The sequence below is a fragment of the Elgaria multicarinata genome, chromosome 8 (assembly GCF_023053635.1).
Source record: "Elgaria multicarinata webbii isolate HBS135686 ecotype San Diego chromosome 8, rElgMul1.1.pri, whole genome shotgun sequence".
Lineage (NCBI taxonomy): Eukaryota > Metazoa > Chordata > Lepidosauria > Squamata > Anguidae > Elgaria > Elgaria multicarinata.
Genome location: NC_086178.1, coordinates 71,828,073 through 71,843,332, shown reverse-complemented (window position 1 = coordinate 71,843,332; position 15,260 = coordinate 71,828,073). Strand labels below are relative to the sequence as shown.

At 41.4% G+C, this 15,260-nt stretch overlaps 1 protein-coding gene across 7 annotated transcripts in view; it reads right to left on the bottom strand.

Annotated features, from left to right (window-relative positions):
* TACC2 (transforming acidic coiled-coil containing protein 2) overlaps window positions 1-15,260 on the bottom strand; it is a 157,354-nt gene that overhangs the window by 52,079 nt on the left and 90,015 nt on the right. For all 7 annotated transcript variants that reach the window (XM_063132753.1, XM_063132754.1, XM_063132749.1 and 4 more), the window contains one exon: window positions 1,092-1,240. In XM_063132753.1, coding sequence (XP_062988823.1) covers window positions 1,092-1,240 — 149 coding nt within the window. The remainder of the gene's footprint in view (window positions 1-1,091; window positions 1,241-15,260) is intronic.

Genomic DNA, 15,260 nt, shown 5'->3' with positions numbered 1-15,260 from the left:
GGAGAGGTGGGTAAGAAATAATAATAATAATAATAATAATTCCAACACAGCCAATCCTGCTACAATAAAGACTCAGCATTAGATTTTAGCCATTCTGTGGGAACTGCTGGACTACAAGACAAAATCTATTATGCTAGAACTAAATCAAGAATTACATTTACTTGGGATAGGAGACGTCTCGAATATAAACAAGTGTAAAATGGAGGGATATAACTTGTGGATATAAATTTGCCACTCCCCCCATTGCCCTAGCAAGTGATTTCTAATTACAGTATGCCTAGATATACCAGTTGCTGGACAATTTGGGTGGGAGGCTACTGTTGCACTCCTATCCTGCTTATGGGTTTCCCATGGGCAGCTGATTGGCTACTGTGTGAATAGAATGCTAGACTAGATGGACCCTTGGTCTGATCCAGCATGGCCCTTATGTTCACAAGCACTGGTTTGTGCTAGTGGAGCATCATTAGCGCTAGTGCTGGAGGACAACCGGTATTACTCACAGAATGATCCATTAGCTTTGCAGCATGGTTGGACCTTGATCTGTGAATGATAGGGAAAAATGGTACCAAATTAGAATTCTTATTTCACAGCTACTTTGTATGACACTGACATACAGGAAACAAGGTAATGGGGCAATCAGCTCCTGAGTGCACAATCAATTGAATATATGAAGTTGAATTATACCAAAGTCAAAACAATTGGCTCATCTAACTCTCTGGGGTCTGGCAGCAGCTCTCTAGTGTTGTCATGCCTCACCTCGAAGAAGAGTCCTCTGAGGAAGACGAAGAGAGCCAGCTCAATGTGCCACAGCCAGAGGCACAGGGAGGGGTGGCTCTCTTCCACAGAGGACTCTTCTTCGAGGTGAGGTAAGACAAGTGCCTCCACCAGGGCTCTTTCCCAGCAATACCCAAAGATGCCAATGACAGAACCACAGATGTGCTCTACTACTGAGTTACGGTGACTCCCAGTGAGTGCAACAGTCCCTCTCCATTTAGTTCCAGTGAACTCAAACAGAAGAAACAGTGGGAATTCAACTTCCCCTTCCCTTCATACTCTTGATGAGCACGTCCAATTCATTGTGCAATTATTACCTGTGTCCTCTGATGGAAGCTGAGGTCTTACTTCCTGTTCCTCTATGTCAAATGTTGCAACTTCAGGCAGTGGCGGTGGTAGCGGAGGTGCAGCCTTCACAGGAGTGGTAGATTCAGGTGTCTCAAATGCTTCTTCAGAATCTGAACTCCTGAGCACAAAAAATGGGGAGGAGGATGGAAGAATTGATGTTAACAGGCGCACTTTTTCAAAACCTAAGGAGACAAACAAATGACCCCCACCCCCAAAAAACTTGCAAAATGCAGAGTTCTCCTATCTGAGGAGGCCAGAATACCTCTGCATTTCTCAGAGATACTGAATAACTACTAAGCTACTTTTGCAGCATGATTTCTGGAGCAGAATATCATGTTCACAGGTTCACTCTTCATACTAAAGTTTTCAAGGCATCACAAAAGCAAGCATGCATGTAGGATAAAGTAAATACTGCCTGAAAAGTCTGCCCTTTCAGTCTAAAAGAGGCTTTAGCATAGACAAACTCAAACAATATCAATGGGACCTTTGATTGAGACATTGGAATTTTCCTTGGCATCAGCATAAGCACAGCTAATAAGGAAATTCTTCTGAGAGTTTCATAATGCTCTCCTAAAGTTCTGAGGAAATCAACTTGCTTTGCAGCTGAGTATGAGTTCCTACAAAACAAGAGAAGATGGACTCCAAGCAACACTGGAAGCTGCCTAGCCTTCAGACTGGGGTAACATTTAGGGAGATGGGCAAGTCTCATTTTCCACCCTACCTTTCACATTTCGCACCATATGTACTACTGACCAACTCATGGGTTCCAACATTAAATGTCTATCGTTATTGCTCAATGGGCCTATCTGCTACTGTTAGATATTAATACAAAGTGCATGAATTAATTTGCTTAAAAGTAGGGGAAGGGTGTCTGTTTCCACTTTCCTGATGACATTGTTGTACTCACATATTTTAGTTATAATCACAACAAAAGCTCTTCTATAATTTTCCTAAAGCAGACATTCCTGAATCTTGTCCCCTGCCCCCCCCCCCCCCACAAACTTTGAAGCCCCCATGTCCCTTTCTGGTAAAAATCTGTTTTGTATTCCTTAATATTTAATTTACCAGGATCACATTTCTACTACATATATTATCTTAAAGTTATTTGTTTAAAAAAGAAGAAGAAACACGAAGGAATAAATGGTGACAGCAAATATAAACGAACAGGAAGATGCAAGATCAAACGAACTGTATAAAATGTGAAATGGAATTGAAATATCTATATAAAAGATGTGCAGGGGGAATGGGGAATACAAAGATCTACAAAGATGAAGTTTAAGCAGACTACCATTTGAGGATTCTAGAATTGAAAATAAATGGAGGCTTGTTTTCTTTAACATAAACTGAAATGGAAAAACACTACAGCAAAATTATATGTATAGAAAATACAACTGAAGCAATGTAGCATACTATTGCCTTGAAAATTGCTTAGCAAGCATTTCAGCTAGTCAAATGGCAGCTTTTCCTTCTGGTCTTGATAAAATGTATTTAATGGTGTGACAGTTTCCTGAATGACATGGCTGACTTGCCTATTTCCAGCGATTCGCTGCATGGCTAGGAGACTGTAGTCTCCGTTGCTTCTCACAGCTGTCCACATCCAACGCGCCCACTGCATGGGGGACAAAATTTGCCATGAGGTGAAAGCCATTTCCTCCTGAGGAAGCAGTCCAGACGCAGCAGATAAGATGAAGGGCTTCCCTGACTTCTCCAGACCCAAAGGAAAATGCGGCTCCTTGCAAGCAACAAATGGTTGGATCCACAAGAGAGGATTTCTCTTAGGCGATGAAGGGCAATTGCTGGATTTGCATTCCTGTTAACATTCACTTAAAATCACTTTCTCTGCGCAAAGGCTGCATGGGCTGTGGGTGAAAAGCCCCCAGTGTTGCTTCTGACAGCTCAAGAGGTTTGATGGACCGGATTCCCTTCTGTTATCTCTGCAGAATGCCAATGAGCTTTTAGTCTTCGTGGCTATATTGTCTGATAAAACGCAGCTGCCTGGAGCCTGCCATTCTCTCCAGAACTTATTTGCCTTATTACTACACCTGTGCAAAGCCAAAGGATTTCTAGTAAACTACTGTTCCCCCATTTCCCAATTCTTTTTTTATTTGTTTGTGTGTGTGGCAAAGCTCATTGTAAATGAAGTTACCTTCAGCCTGGAAAACACACACACGCACATAAATGCTTGGAACTGAAATGCTCTAGCTGCCTATTATTGCTTCCCGAAACATTGCCCTTCGTTTCCAGGTTCAACCCACGTCTGTGCAGTGTGCAAAGGCATGGGTTGCAGCTTTTATTGTTATTATTCCTTCTAACCTGTGCCCGGCCCCTCCCCCCACCAACTTCCCAATACATTAAGGCTCTGAATCAGTGTGAACAAAGCGCTTCTATAAAAGAAAGAAAACATAACGCTAGGGGACTGAACAAAAGAACTCTTGCCGGGTCATTTCAATCTTTTGAAATATAATGGGTAAAAACTATGTCAATTATGGCTTGATTTGCATTCTACTCCCTGCCCCCCACTTAAATTAGGAAAAAGAAGCATTTCTGTTGAAACAGCAAACACATATATTGTTGTCTTCAATAAGGGCAGTTTTCAAAATAAAAGTACAAGCCACCCCCTTTCCACAAAGTGTGGCCTTTGTTAGGGCTGCTTCACATATTTCCTAGCGGTAAACATATGCTAAGGTGACCATATGAAAAGGAGAACAGGTCTCCTGTATCTTTAACAGTTGCATAGAAAAGGGAATTTCAGCAGGTGTCATTTGTATAGATGGAGAATCTGGTGAAATTTCCTCTTCATCACAACAGTTAAAGCTGCAGGTGCCCTGCCCTCTTTTAAATCTGGTCACAGTATAGCTGCAGTATAGCTCCTGCAGCTTTAACTGTGGTGATGAAGAGGAAATTTCACCAGGTGTGACATGCATACAAATGACACCTGCTGAAATTCCCTTTTCTATGCAACTGTTAAAGATACAAGAGCCCTGTCCTCCTTTTCATATGGTCACCCTAACATATGCTGACTAGTCCAGTGCCCTGTTTCAAATACTTACCAGTAACATGTGGTTCAAACATGGCACATTTATTTCACCCTCTACTTCTTGTTCAACTTTTTCTAGATTTTTATTTTTAAGAGGTCACAACCCATATATGGTTCTAGGTTAAGTAGCTTCAAGCTCAAAAGCAAGTTTGCTTTAGGGAGCATAAGCTATATTTGAACTGCAGTGTTTCATGCATTACTTTTTCTTATGCCAAATATGCATTCCCATCCCACCCTTATGCCTATCATAACATCTCCAGGCTCAAGAAGAACTATTCTAAAGAAATATAGCACAGCACAGATTCTAGCAGAAATATCACTGAGCACTTGTTCAACACTCCAAAATACTACCTATCACTCACAGATCCCTATGTCTACCCCCTGCATCCTTGAATCAGGTCTAGTGCCTCTTACTGTAATGCAAGATTTGTATTCCTATACCTGGTCTATCACTATTGCCCTGTGCAATTAGTTCAACTTCTCAATCTTTACCTTTCCAATGATTTTTATTTTTAAGAGGTCACAACCCATATATGAATTTGCTGCCCAAGCCTCTAGCTGTCCAGTTATCTTGCTCTGACTTGAGCCAAGAACACTTTCTGAAAATGAACTACCACACATGAGATACATTACTTCGAGAACTTTCTGGCTGCTGAAAGTTAGAGACACACACACACACCCCATGAAAAATAAGGGGCAGGCTAATGTGGAGGCAATCCTATGAAAAGGCAAGGTGATGTTGTTGCCTCATATAACCGCATGGGGCACAATTCCACCAGGAAAAGGATTTATGCATGAGCCTCACTGAAATTAAACAGGAACTGCCCAAGAACATGCTAGCTGGTTTCCATTAGACACTTTCCAAAGAGTTTACGAGCCCATTGTGCCCTGCATTAATTAGCGAGCAATCTGAGAAGACACCATTTGGCCTTTTTGCACCACAATGTGTTTCTAATGTATTTCTAGCAGCTGTTGCTTCGGGTATTTGTCTGTTTAAAGTATTTTTATACTGCTCTTCATCAAGATGGACTACAGAGTTGTTTACAGTAAGCCCAGTCCCAATGTAAAAGCAAGCCACAAATAAAAAAAGATGGAAGGTCAAAGACAGGACTTAATATTTATTTATTTATTGCATTTGTATACCACCCCATAGCCGAAGGTCTCTGAGGGGTTTACATAGATAAAAACACTTAAAGCAATATACAAAAATTTTAAACCACAAAAACATACAAAAACAAACCCAGGTTAATTACATATTGCTAAATGCCTGGGAGAAGAGAAAAGTCTTGACCTGGTGCCGAAAAGACAACAATGTCGGTGCCAGGAGGGCCTCGTCAGGGAGTTTGTTCTGCAGTTGGGGGGCCACCACAGAAAAGGCCCTCTCTTTTGTTGCTATCCTTCGAGCTTCCCTTAAAATGCCAATGTGAATAAAAAGGTCTTTTGTCTGGTGCCTAAAAGATATCAATGTTTGTCACAAGATTTTGCTCCTTAGGGGGGAAATTCTGTGAGTGGTGCAACAAAAAAAGCCCTGTCCCAGTTGACATCAGCTTCACCTACCTCTAATGTTGAAAACACTTGTAGAAAAACACAGGCAAACGGTCATCAAGTTTACAGGGGCTAATTATGGGAGTAGGTACTCTTTCAAGTTCTTACTTTCAAAGTTGCTTAGGGCCTTAGATGGTAAGTACCAGCACTTTGAATTGAACTGAAAAGCAAACAAGTAGCCAGTGAAGCTCTTTTAAATTGGGCAAGATGGGAATCTGAACAAGCTTTACAGGTTAAAATTCTAGCAGCTGTATTCTGAACTAACAGGAACTTCCAAACTGTCTTCAACACATACAATAGATTGTAACAATCCAACTGGCTAGCTGGCTGGCTCCCAGGACACATAACAGTGGCTAGACGATTTCTGTCCAGGAGTGGTCACAGCTGATAAAATGGTCACAGTTGGTAAAAGACACAGGAGCCATTTTGGCCTCAAAAGACAAAGATGGATCCAAGAGATCCCCAAGCTTCAAACACGCCCTTTCAGAGAGAGTAAAGCCTTATCCAGAACTGGTATTCATTGATGTTGAGGGCACATGATCAGTAAGTATGGTAGCACACTTCACAAACAGGTTTCACTATTGACATGCTGACCAACCTAAACATAAGAGGCTTTAAAAGAGAGGTGGGTACTAAGTTATGGAGCAAACACCCCCTAGTGTTCTCTTCTAGATTTTACCCCAGGATTTAAGCATACGAAGTACCATTCCCTAGTCATGCTGGGGTAACAACTATTTTAAAAAATCCTATCCTTTAATTTGTTCATTGCCGCTGATAAAGAAGCTAGAAAACCATAGCATTTTTGTTTTACTATTGTTTGAGATGTTATGAGCATCAGCAGCATCAGGAAATGGAACTTTTCATGGAAAAGGTTGATTCACAGAATAGCAGCAGAAGCCAGAGGAGTTTTTAGCATATCTGAACACACGCTCTTGACAGCTGCAAAGAATGAATAAAAGCTGTGAACACATACATTCACTTACTCAAATATGAATACAAAATGCTGGGATTCTCAGAAAAAAATTGTTTCCACAGTTGAAAACTAGACTCCTCCCAAATTAACTTCAATTTGGCAGATTTACTATGACAGTATTTCTGTTTCCTTTGCTCCCCATGTCTTCCACTTTGCAACAATTCCTCATATATCATTTGTAAGATCTGCAAAGTTGGATCTGTTCCGATGTTCCTCCTTCATCCCAGATTCTCTCCAGGGAGACATCAACTCCATTCAAACTTTTCTCACCATTAGAAGAGATGAACAGTCAATTAGAAGTTCACATTCTTAGTTGAACATGAGATTTCCTGGACTCATGAAGATTAAAACCAGGCTCAATACCTACCTCTCCCTGGAAAGAATCAAGTGGGTGGGAGGGAATGGATCCATGTGGGCTATGAGCTGGTGTGGTGTAGTGGCTAAGGGACAGCTCTGATCAAGAAATCCCCACTTAAAATCTTGAACTCAGTTGGCGGCCCAGGGCAAAACACTCTCGTCTAGCCTCAGTCTTTCCTTTTGCAATATAGGGGATAATAATACACTGGCTTATTTTACAGGGTTATTGTAAGGATTACAACTACAAAATGCATGTGATGTGCTTTGAACACTTGAAAGCACTATACAAGTATTAAGTATTTTTATTGCCCATGAGTGACTTTGTGTCCTGTTCTTTGAGTCTCACAGGGGAACTCAGTCAGGTCAGACCAATGCAGGAATACAGAGAGCTTTGAGTAGCTCCCACTGGATCCTGCTGGCTGGAACACCATCAACTAGAACAAAAGGAAGATGCTGTTTCAACAGGGAGCTAAAACCAAATGAGGTCTTATATAGGCTTATTAATTTTGTATTTACAATATTTATAGACCACTCAATTATCTAACACAGATTCCAGAGTGGTGAACACAGGTGTAAACAGATAAAGAAAGATGATTAAAAAGGCAAATTAAAATTGCTCAATTTTAAAAAAAACTGAACCAGAAAAACAGTGGCTAGTCAGTCGAGAAAGGCTGTAGTGTGGTCAGCAACATGTCTCCAGGAAGAGCTGACTGAACTTTTAAAAGACTCTCACTTGACTTTGTAGCCTAGACTTCTGTGAGGCTAGGGAGGTGAAAATTCCACCAGAAATTGATCCTCTGAGTGAGAGGACGATGGCCCAACTGTAGGCCAAACTACATGTTCTTCAAATCACACATAGCAGAGACATATGCGATTGGATTATTTACCTCAGTGTAAACACACATAACCCTGATTAGGATCAAAACCATGGTGCTCTGGGTGGGGGGATTTCAACTTTCTCCCTCCCACTTCTGTCCAAAAATTCCATTGCCACCACCACCACCACCACCACAGGAAGGGGTTCAAGAAAAAAGTCTCCATTGGAATCAATGCAAAGGCTTTTCTTTTTAAAAATTCCACACCAAGGGCAAGGGGTGGAATTTCAAGATGAAAACTGGGCAGGGGAAAACTTAAATCTCCCTTCCCAGAGCACCATGATCCCAATCCAAATCAGGGCCACGTGCACTTACACTGATGTGAACAATCCAACCAAGCATAGCTCTGCTATGTGTGATTTGAAGAATGTGTAGTTTGGCCCCATTTCTCCTTGCTGGGAGAGACTTAAATGGGGCACTGGCCATCCTGTCCCTGAGGAAGTAACCTTTGCCCTGTCCTCATCATAATCCTCTGCTGCACATTGGAAGATCTGAGGGTTGTGGGGATCATGACATCATGTGTCTTTTATTGTTTAACTAAATTTTAAAACACCAGAACCTATTTATGGGTACAGCCTTTCAATTTAAATATGAATGTCTTCAATGAGGTGGTAGATATCTGCTCTTGAGAACTCCCAGATCCAATTCTATATTTACAGCTGTAGCTCTGACAATCTCATATACCCTTCCTCAGAAACTATGAATGTTTAGAAAGAGGTAGTGGTCTTTAAGAACTAGATCACAATTCCCCAGGAGGTATCTAGATGCTGTATTTTTGCAAACACTATAAACAGCGTTCTTTCCAAGAATGGGGATTTAGATGGAGCACGGAGTAACTCACCAGTTCACAGAAATAGAATTGCTTGGTTGAGAATTCTCCATTCTTGCATATCTAGTTGAAGTGGTTAATTGCAACAGATATACTTAGTCTTTATCTCAAAAAATAACTGCTAATATAGTATATGCCTGTCCTAAGCTTCTCCATTGTAAATACTGCTGATAGCATACTATAATTATTGGAAATACTGTACCAATGACACTAATCTGTTGAAATATGCAGAACCCAGTACTCACACAGAGGCTGGACTAGATGACCTAATTTTATGATGCTTTGGGCCACTGAAATCAATAAAAATTATGTCACTGATTGAAGTCATCAGGATAGCAACCTCTTCAAAAACAACAACAGAAGTGCATGCAGAGGGAACAGGAAAAGTAGGTATACAGGAAATACAGAGTTGTATTGAAGATGTTGAAACACACTTCGAAGAACAATGCTAACTTATTTTATTTAATATCTTTCTTAGCTACTTTTCCATTATAACTCAAAATGTGAAATTACTGAAAATGTGCATCTGAAGTATTTTTTTTAAAAAAGGTTAAGGATTTTCACTTATCATGAAGCTATGCTGTGAATCCCAATCCTCTCCTCTAATCATATTTATTTCCTTTTAAAATATTTGGGTCAGGAATATTAGCAGAAGCTCAGAGAAATTAACTCAGACATTTTAGTATCCTGTTAAAATGAAGTATCCTGCATGAATGAGGATGGACAATATGAAACAGCAAGGCTTTTACAGTGTGACACAAAAGACATTCTCAGCGCCCCCCTCCGTTATTCTTAATAGTGTCACAACCTTACACCTTTTATACAAAAAATGGTAAGTTGATACAAGAACAATGTACTGAAATACTGTCTGTACCATGATACTCTTTACTCAGCTGCATAATAATGGTTTGTTCTTAAATTAGTATAGGGCCTTGGCGTTTCATGCACTAAGGAATATTCCAGGTTAACTTGGTAATGGGGTGGACAAACCTTTTGGACTGAGGGTGGCACGTGGATAGGCAGTAAATGTACAAGAAACCAACAATAAGGAGCTGAAATAAAGCCTTATGCATTATTGCAATTACTATTACTATTCAACAATTATAGTAATGCATTACAATAATGAAACCAAGTTTACCCACCCTTGCGTTAAGTCCTCTTTGCTTATGTAAACAACACTCAGAAGGATTAATCCTCATTTTGAAATCCAGTTCTCAAAAGGTAACACTGAATTTCACCAATAAAATACAGTCCTAATAAAACGTTTGCAAAATGGAAACAAAATAATAAAGCGCCCAATGGTGAAGGGAAAAAGGCAAACATATGAAATCAATTGAATTAGGTAGATTTAATCTGCATACGTTCCTATATATATGCAGAGTGTATTTGAGTAAACTGTTTTCAAACTAGCTTAGGTCGGTTTAACTTGCAGAACTCCTTCTACCCCAACACTCCAGCCCAAGGCCACAGATGGGATGAGGAGGGGGTTTAAAGTACCCTGGCCCTCCACTTCCCAGCAAGTTCTCTGTCAGCCCATGGGAGACAGAGTGATGAGGTGTGTCCTTTTTCCCCTCCCTCCTGCTCACTTATAAAGCCTAGTAAGCCTCAGAGGCACAACAGTGTCTCACTGCATATTTCAAAACTTCCATATGCCGCAACCAAGGACACAGGTGTCCCTATCACCATTACAATCTATCAGCCATGATAATTGGGGGGGGGGGTGTCACACTGAGGTAGCTGTGACCAGCTGGGTTGTCTGCCTTGACTTGGGCAGCGGGAGGAATCATTGTGCTACTTGCTCCCCAGGCTGGGTAAGCTGGGCTGCATGAACACCTCCTGTGGGCTGGAAGTGGCTGACAGATACACAGAAAACTAGAGAGTCCAGAAAACTTGAAGCACAAGTGCTACGAAAATGGTCAGGAAGAAACAATGAAGGGAAACTGAGAGGTACACTTTCTCGGTGTAGAATGGTTTCTTCTCCACAGTAACTTTCCAGGTTACACCAAGTATCTCATGAAGTAAACTCTAACCTATGAAAGGCTCATGTCAAACTAAATGTGTTTGTCTAGTCATTATTGTCATTTATATTCTGCTTATCTACTCAGCAAGTGTTCAAAGTGAATTATGCTCATATTACAAAATCAGGTACCAGAAGATGCTATCATAATGCTGTTGAGGTCTGCAGGAGTTGCCTAACCTGTCCAGTTGTAGCAGTGAAACTATTCACATACAAAAATTATGAGCATAAAGCAGCTCTAATCAATATTCCTTCCATTGTGAGATTTTCATACTGATTGTGTTTAGACAAACAAGGGGCAGGATAAGAGTCTCAATAGACTTCATAACAGCATCTTCCCCATTTCCAGTAAACACCCCCTTGGCACTGCACAACATATTTTGGGAAAGAAAACAATGCATGCCATTAATGTCAGATCTACAAGTGTACGCAGTCTGCTAAAACATGTCATTCCTTTCTCTGCAATCATTCTACTAAGGACACTAGGGGCAATATCCAGTGGGGTGCTCCCACTGATTCCATTCTGCAAGCTAGACCCACTTCTAGCACAACAGAGATTCAGTGCTTCCAAGAGCAACCAGAAATGAGTGGAAATGCTCATTTTTAGAATGGGGCATGTCAGCAGAGCTTGCATAAGGGAGCTTCCCCAATCTAGAAACAAGCATTTCTGCTCATTTGGAGCTTCCTATTGGAAATGTTAAATCTCCTTTGCATAAGGGGTGGATCCCGCCTGTTCAGTGAAATTGGCAGGCCTAGTTGGATACTGTCCTAACTCAGGCATAAAGAACTGCAGCAAGGATGGAATTTAGGAGTCTCTAGATCAAGCAGGGCTCCCCCCACCCCCAAATTTCAACTTGCACCTGAAGATAAATAAAACAAAATTCAAAGCTAATCACAAAACTCCCCCACAAAAACCTTCAAAAATAGTAGTTAATAAACTACTCCACCCCAAATAGGATTCTCTTTAGTCCTCTAAATCAGGGGTCCCCAACGCCCGGGCCATGGACTTAGGAACCGGGCCGTGCAGGTGAGCTGCTTTCACCCACCCACCCCCACCCCAGCTTAACTGGGTGCAGGGCACCATCTCTCCTGCCCAGCTGAAGCGAAGCCAGGACGCTGGGGTCGGGGGTGGGCGGCTTCGGAACGGCACGCCCGGCCAGAAGCCGCTCTAGGAGAGCGACTTCCAGGCGAGCCGTTCCGAAGCCGCCCGCTAGAGCATCCTGGCTTCGCTTCGGCTGGGCACCCACTCAGCCAAAGTGAAGCCAGGACGCTGGAGTGGGGGCGGGCATGGCTTCCCAAAAACACCCCCCCCGGTCCGTGGAAAAATGGTCTTCCATGAAACCGGTCCCTGGTGCCAAAAAGGTTGGGGACTGCTGCTCTAAGTATTTGGGGATGCTTCAGTATTTCATATAAAGTGAATACATCCTTTTAATCAATGAAGTATAGTGGAACAGAATGTTTAAGCATAGGTATTATTTACTAGCAAATGGACCTGGATGAATGGGCTGGAATAGCCTTAGATTCTGTAAAGCCTTCAAGCTGTCAGAATTGGACACATTGTGCCCATCCCATCTGAGTGAAGCCACGCCTGCTGGCACCCATAGGCCTGGCTCTTGCCATGGTGCATACCCATAGCCCCCTGAGGGAGGGATCTGCCCACTCCATTCCCCTGAGCAGGGGCTACCCTATCCTTCCTCCAAGAAGCTCAAGGTTCCCACCTCTATTTTACCTTTACAACTACCCTCTGAGGTATGGGCTGAGAGGTAGTGACAGCACCAAAGTCATCCAGTGAGCTTTATGGCCAAATAACGATTTGAGTCCAATGTTCTACTATACCAGATTTCAAAGTAGGTTTGTTAGAATCACTTGGTATTCAAACATAGAAAGAAAGAAGGGATGGGATTTGAAGCCATTTTTTTTTAAAAAAAAACTTTCTTTTTTTCAAGAAGGTATGAGAACCACATATAGGTTTATAGGACAATCCTACGCATGTTTACTTGGAAGTAAATCCCATTTTTTTCAGTAGGGCTTAATTCCTAGTAAATGTGGTTAGGACTGCACCCTTAGTTAGCTGGTTTCTAAGAATACTTTTCAAACCATTTCATATAATCTAAAATGATATTCCTAACTTGGAGTAATTCCAGGCAAACCATGTGATCTTCACACAAGAAACCAGTAATATTCATACAAAGTAAAGAAATGCAAGACAAACCTCTTTTTAAAACCTACAGCCTGCAGGTTTGGATTACAGGTGCCACACTCCTCATGAAATGGAACAATTAATATTGTATAGATTGAGAAAGGCAGAGATAGTGAAAAAACTATCAGGAGAACCTAGGCTAATCTAAGACTTTGCCCCATTCTTCATGATAAGGTGCAACTAGGTAATTAATTTCTGCCTAGGAGTAAACACATTTGCATTTTTATTTTTACTATTTGTATCCTGTTTTTCCACACAAAAATACCCGAAGCTGCTCACAACACAAGAACAGCAATATAACAATAGTTACCAATGCATAAATATGAGAGCAGATAGACAAATATCATGGCTGCATTTGAACACCATGCTAAACCATAGCTTAGTATGAGGTGAACATGCTGCAGTGAGCCTTGGGCTGACATGCTCCTTTTTCTTCCCATGTGACATGGAGAAGTATCTTAGACCCTTTTCAGAGGACACACTGCGCCATAGTGCTTAAGCATTTTGAGCAAAACATTATGGCTTAGTGTGTGTCATGTGAACCACAACTTAGCATCTTGTGTGAACCATTCCTTAGAAGCTTTCACTTCCACTTTGGTTTAGCCATGATTTATTGTGTCATCCAGATGGACAAACTGTGATTAACTTGAACTATGGTTAACATTAACTGTGGTTAGTTTCAAACAAGCCAACTTTGAACTGTGAACCTGGCTTGTTGAAAATAACCATAGCTAACATTAACCACTGTTCTGAGTCTGGACAGCACAGCAAACAGTGGTTAAGAAAAGCTGAAGTGAATGCCTCCAAACATCTTCTTTTGGGCAATCAGGAGGAGGGAATGGGGAGTACACAAGCCCCATGCGGCGGCTTGTTCAATTATGTTTGAACATGGCCTACCAGGTTAGGAAAAAAGATGCAACAAGCCCATTGCTATGCTGGACACAGAAAACGGACTATCTTTGCTGACTTCGTAAATGGAGTTTTGGACTTACGGAAGCCAAATTGTCAAGTTGGCCAAACCTTAGGCCAAAAGATATTCAGGTTTTCCCCCCATCTTGCAATCCAAAGCCCTTTACAAGAACACAGAGCAGTGAATTATGAGGCTTAATTATGGGGTGGTGTCTATTGTGCATTTCTGCTGCATCTACTTTTTGTCCCCACAGTGCAATAAATTGTCCACAGCAGCTGCATCATAGAATTAGGCTATAATTTATATTTAGCTTATATTTATTGGGTACCTTTGTCAGCCATACAGCAAGAAAGAGAGGATATTACAGTGCTCCCAATAGTACTCTAGCTGCATTAAAGCTGGCCTTTCCTACCACTCCAGAGACATACAGATGATAAATGTAATAAATTTTGTGTTCTTATCCCTATCCATCATGTTCAGGTTCAATTCCCATGCATAAATTAAAACAGGTTCCCAGAATGCAATATGAATAATGCTAAGTCTGTGTCATCATGGATGCAGTTGAAATGTGCAACACTATGTCTGGACATCTAGGGCAATTTACCAATGTCATAGAGGGAAGAATTAAATGCACAGTCGCCATTGTTGGTGGCAGCACCTCCCTTAACGTTACATGAAGTTTCATTCTTATAAGCCAGTTTGGTTTATATGATTGGTTTAAGGATGTCCAGCTTAGAATGCTGGTGTACACCCAAATGGCAAGCACACAAATATTTATGCTGCAGGATATTTGTTGGAAACAATACAAATAAATATACATATGTTCCCTCCCAACGGTAATGCTACACCCATTTACAGAGCAGAATTCCCTCTGAGTTTCACAATGACTGGCCTACTGATACTTTTCCCCTTCATGATGAAAGGAGGACTGACTTTAGTCTGACCTGTATAAACTGATGGGTCAGTAATTTATCAGGTACCATTTAAAGGCCTCCGATTAACCCATTCCCTATCTTCCCATAGGGAACTGCCTCAGTCCCAGGCTTTAGCAACCACCCTCAATCAGAAGGACAGGGGGGTGTATACATGTCACTGTTATGGCCCAGGAATCCATTTGCCCGATAGGCCCTTCGGGGCGTATTTTTTATTATTAACTATTAATGGACTGCTATCATACCCTTGTAAGACTTTTAGTGACAAGATCATCTATTCTATGATTAAATCAACCATCACAAGAAGCTCACACTGTGAGCAGACGGAACTACAAAGACAGTCACAATGTCTAGACAATGTTACAAAGGGGGCGGGGAATAGGTAACAAAGGAAATGACTGTGGGTGAAGGAAAAATTAAGGAGTTTTTCCAATATTATAAATATTGGTGCAATTCCATTAGA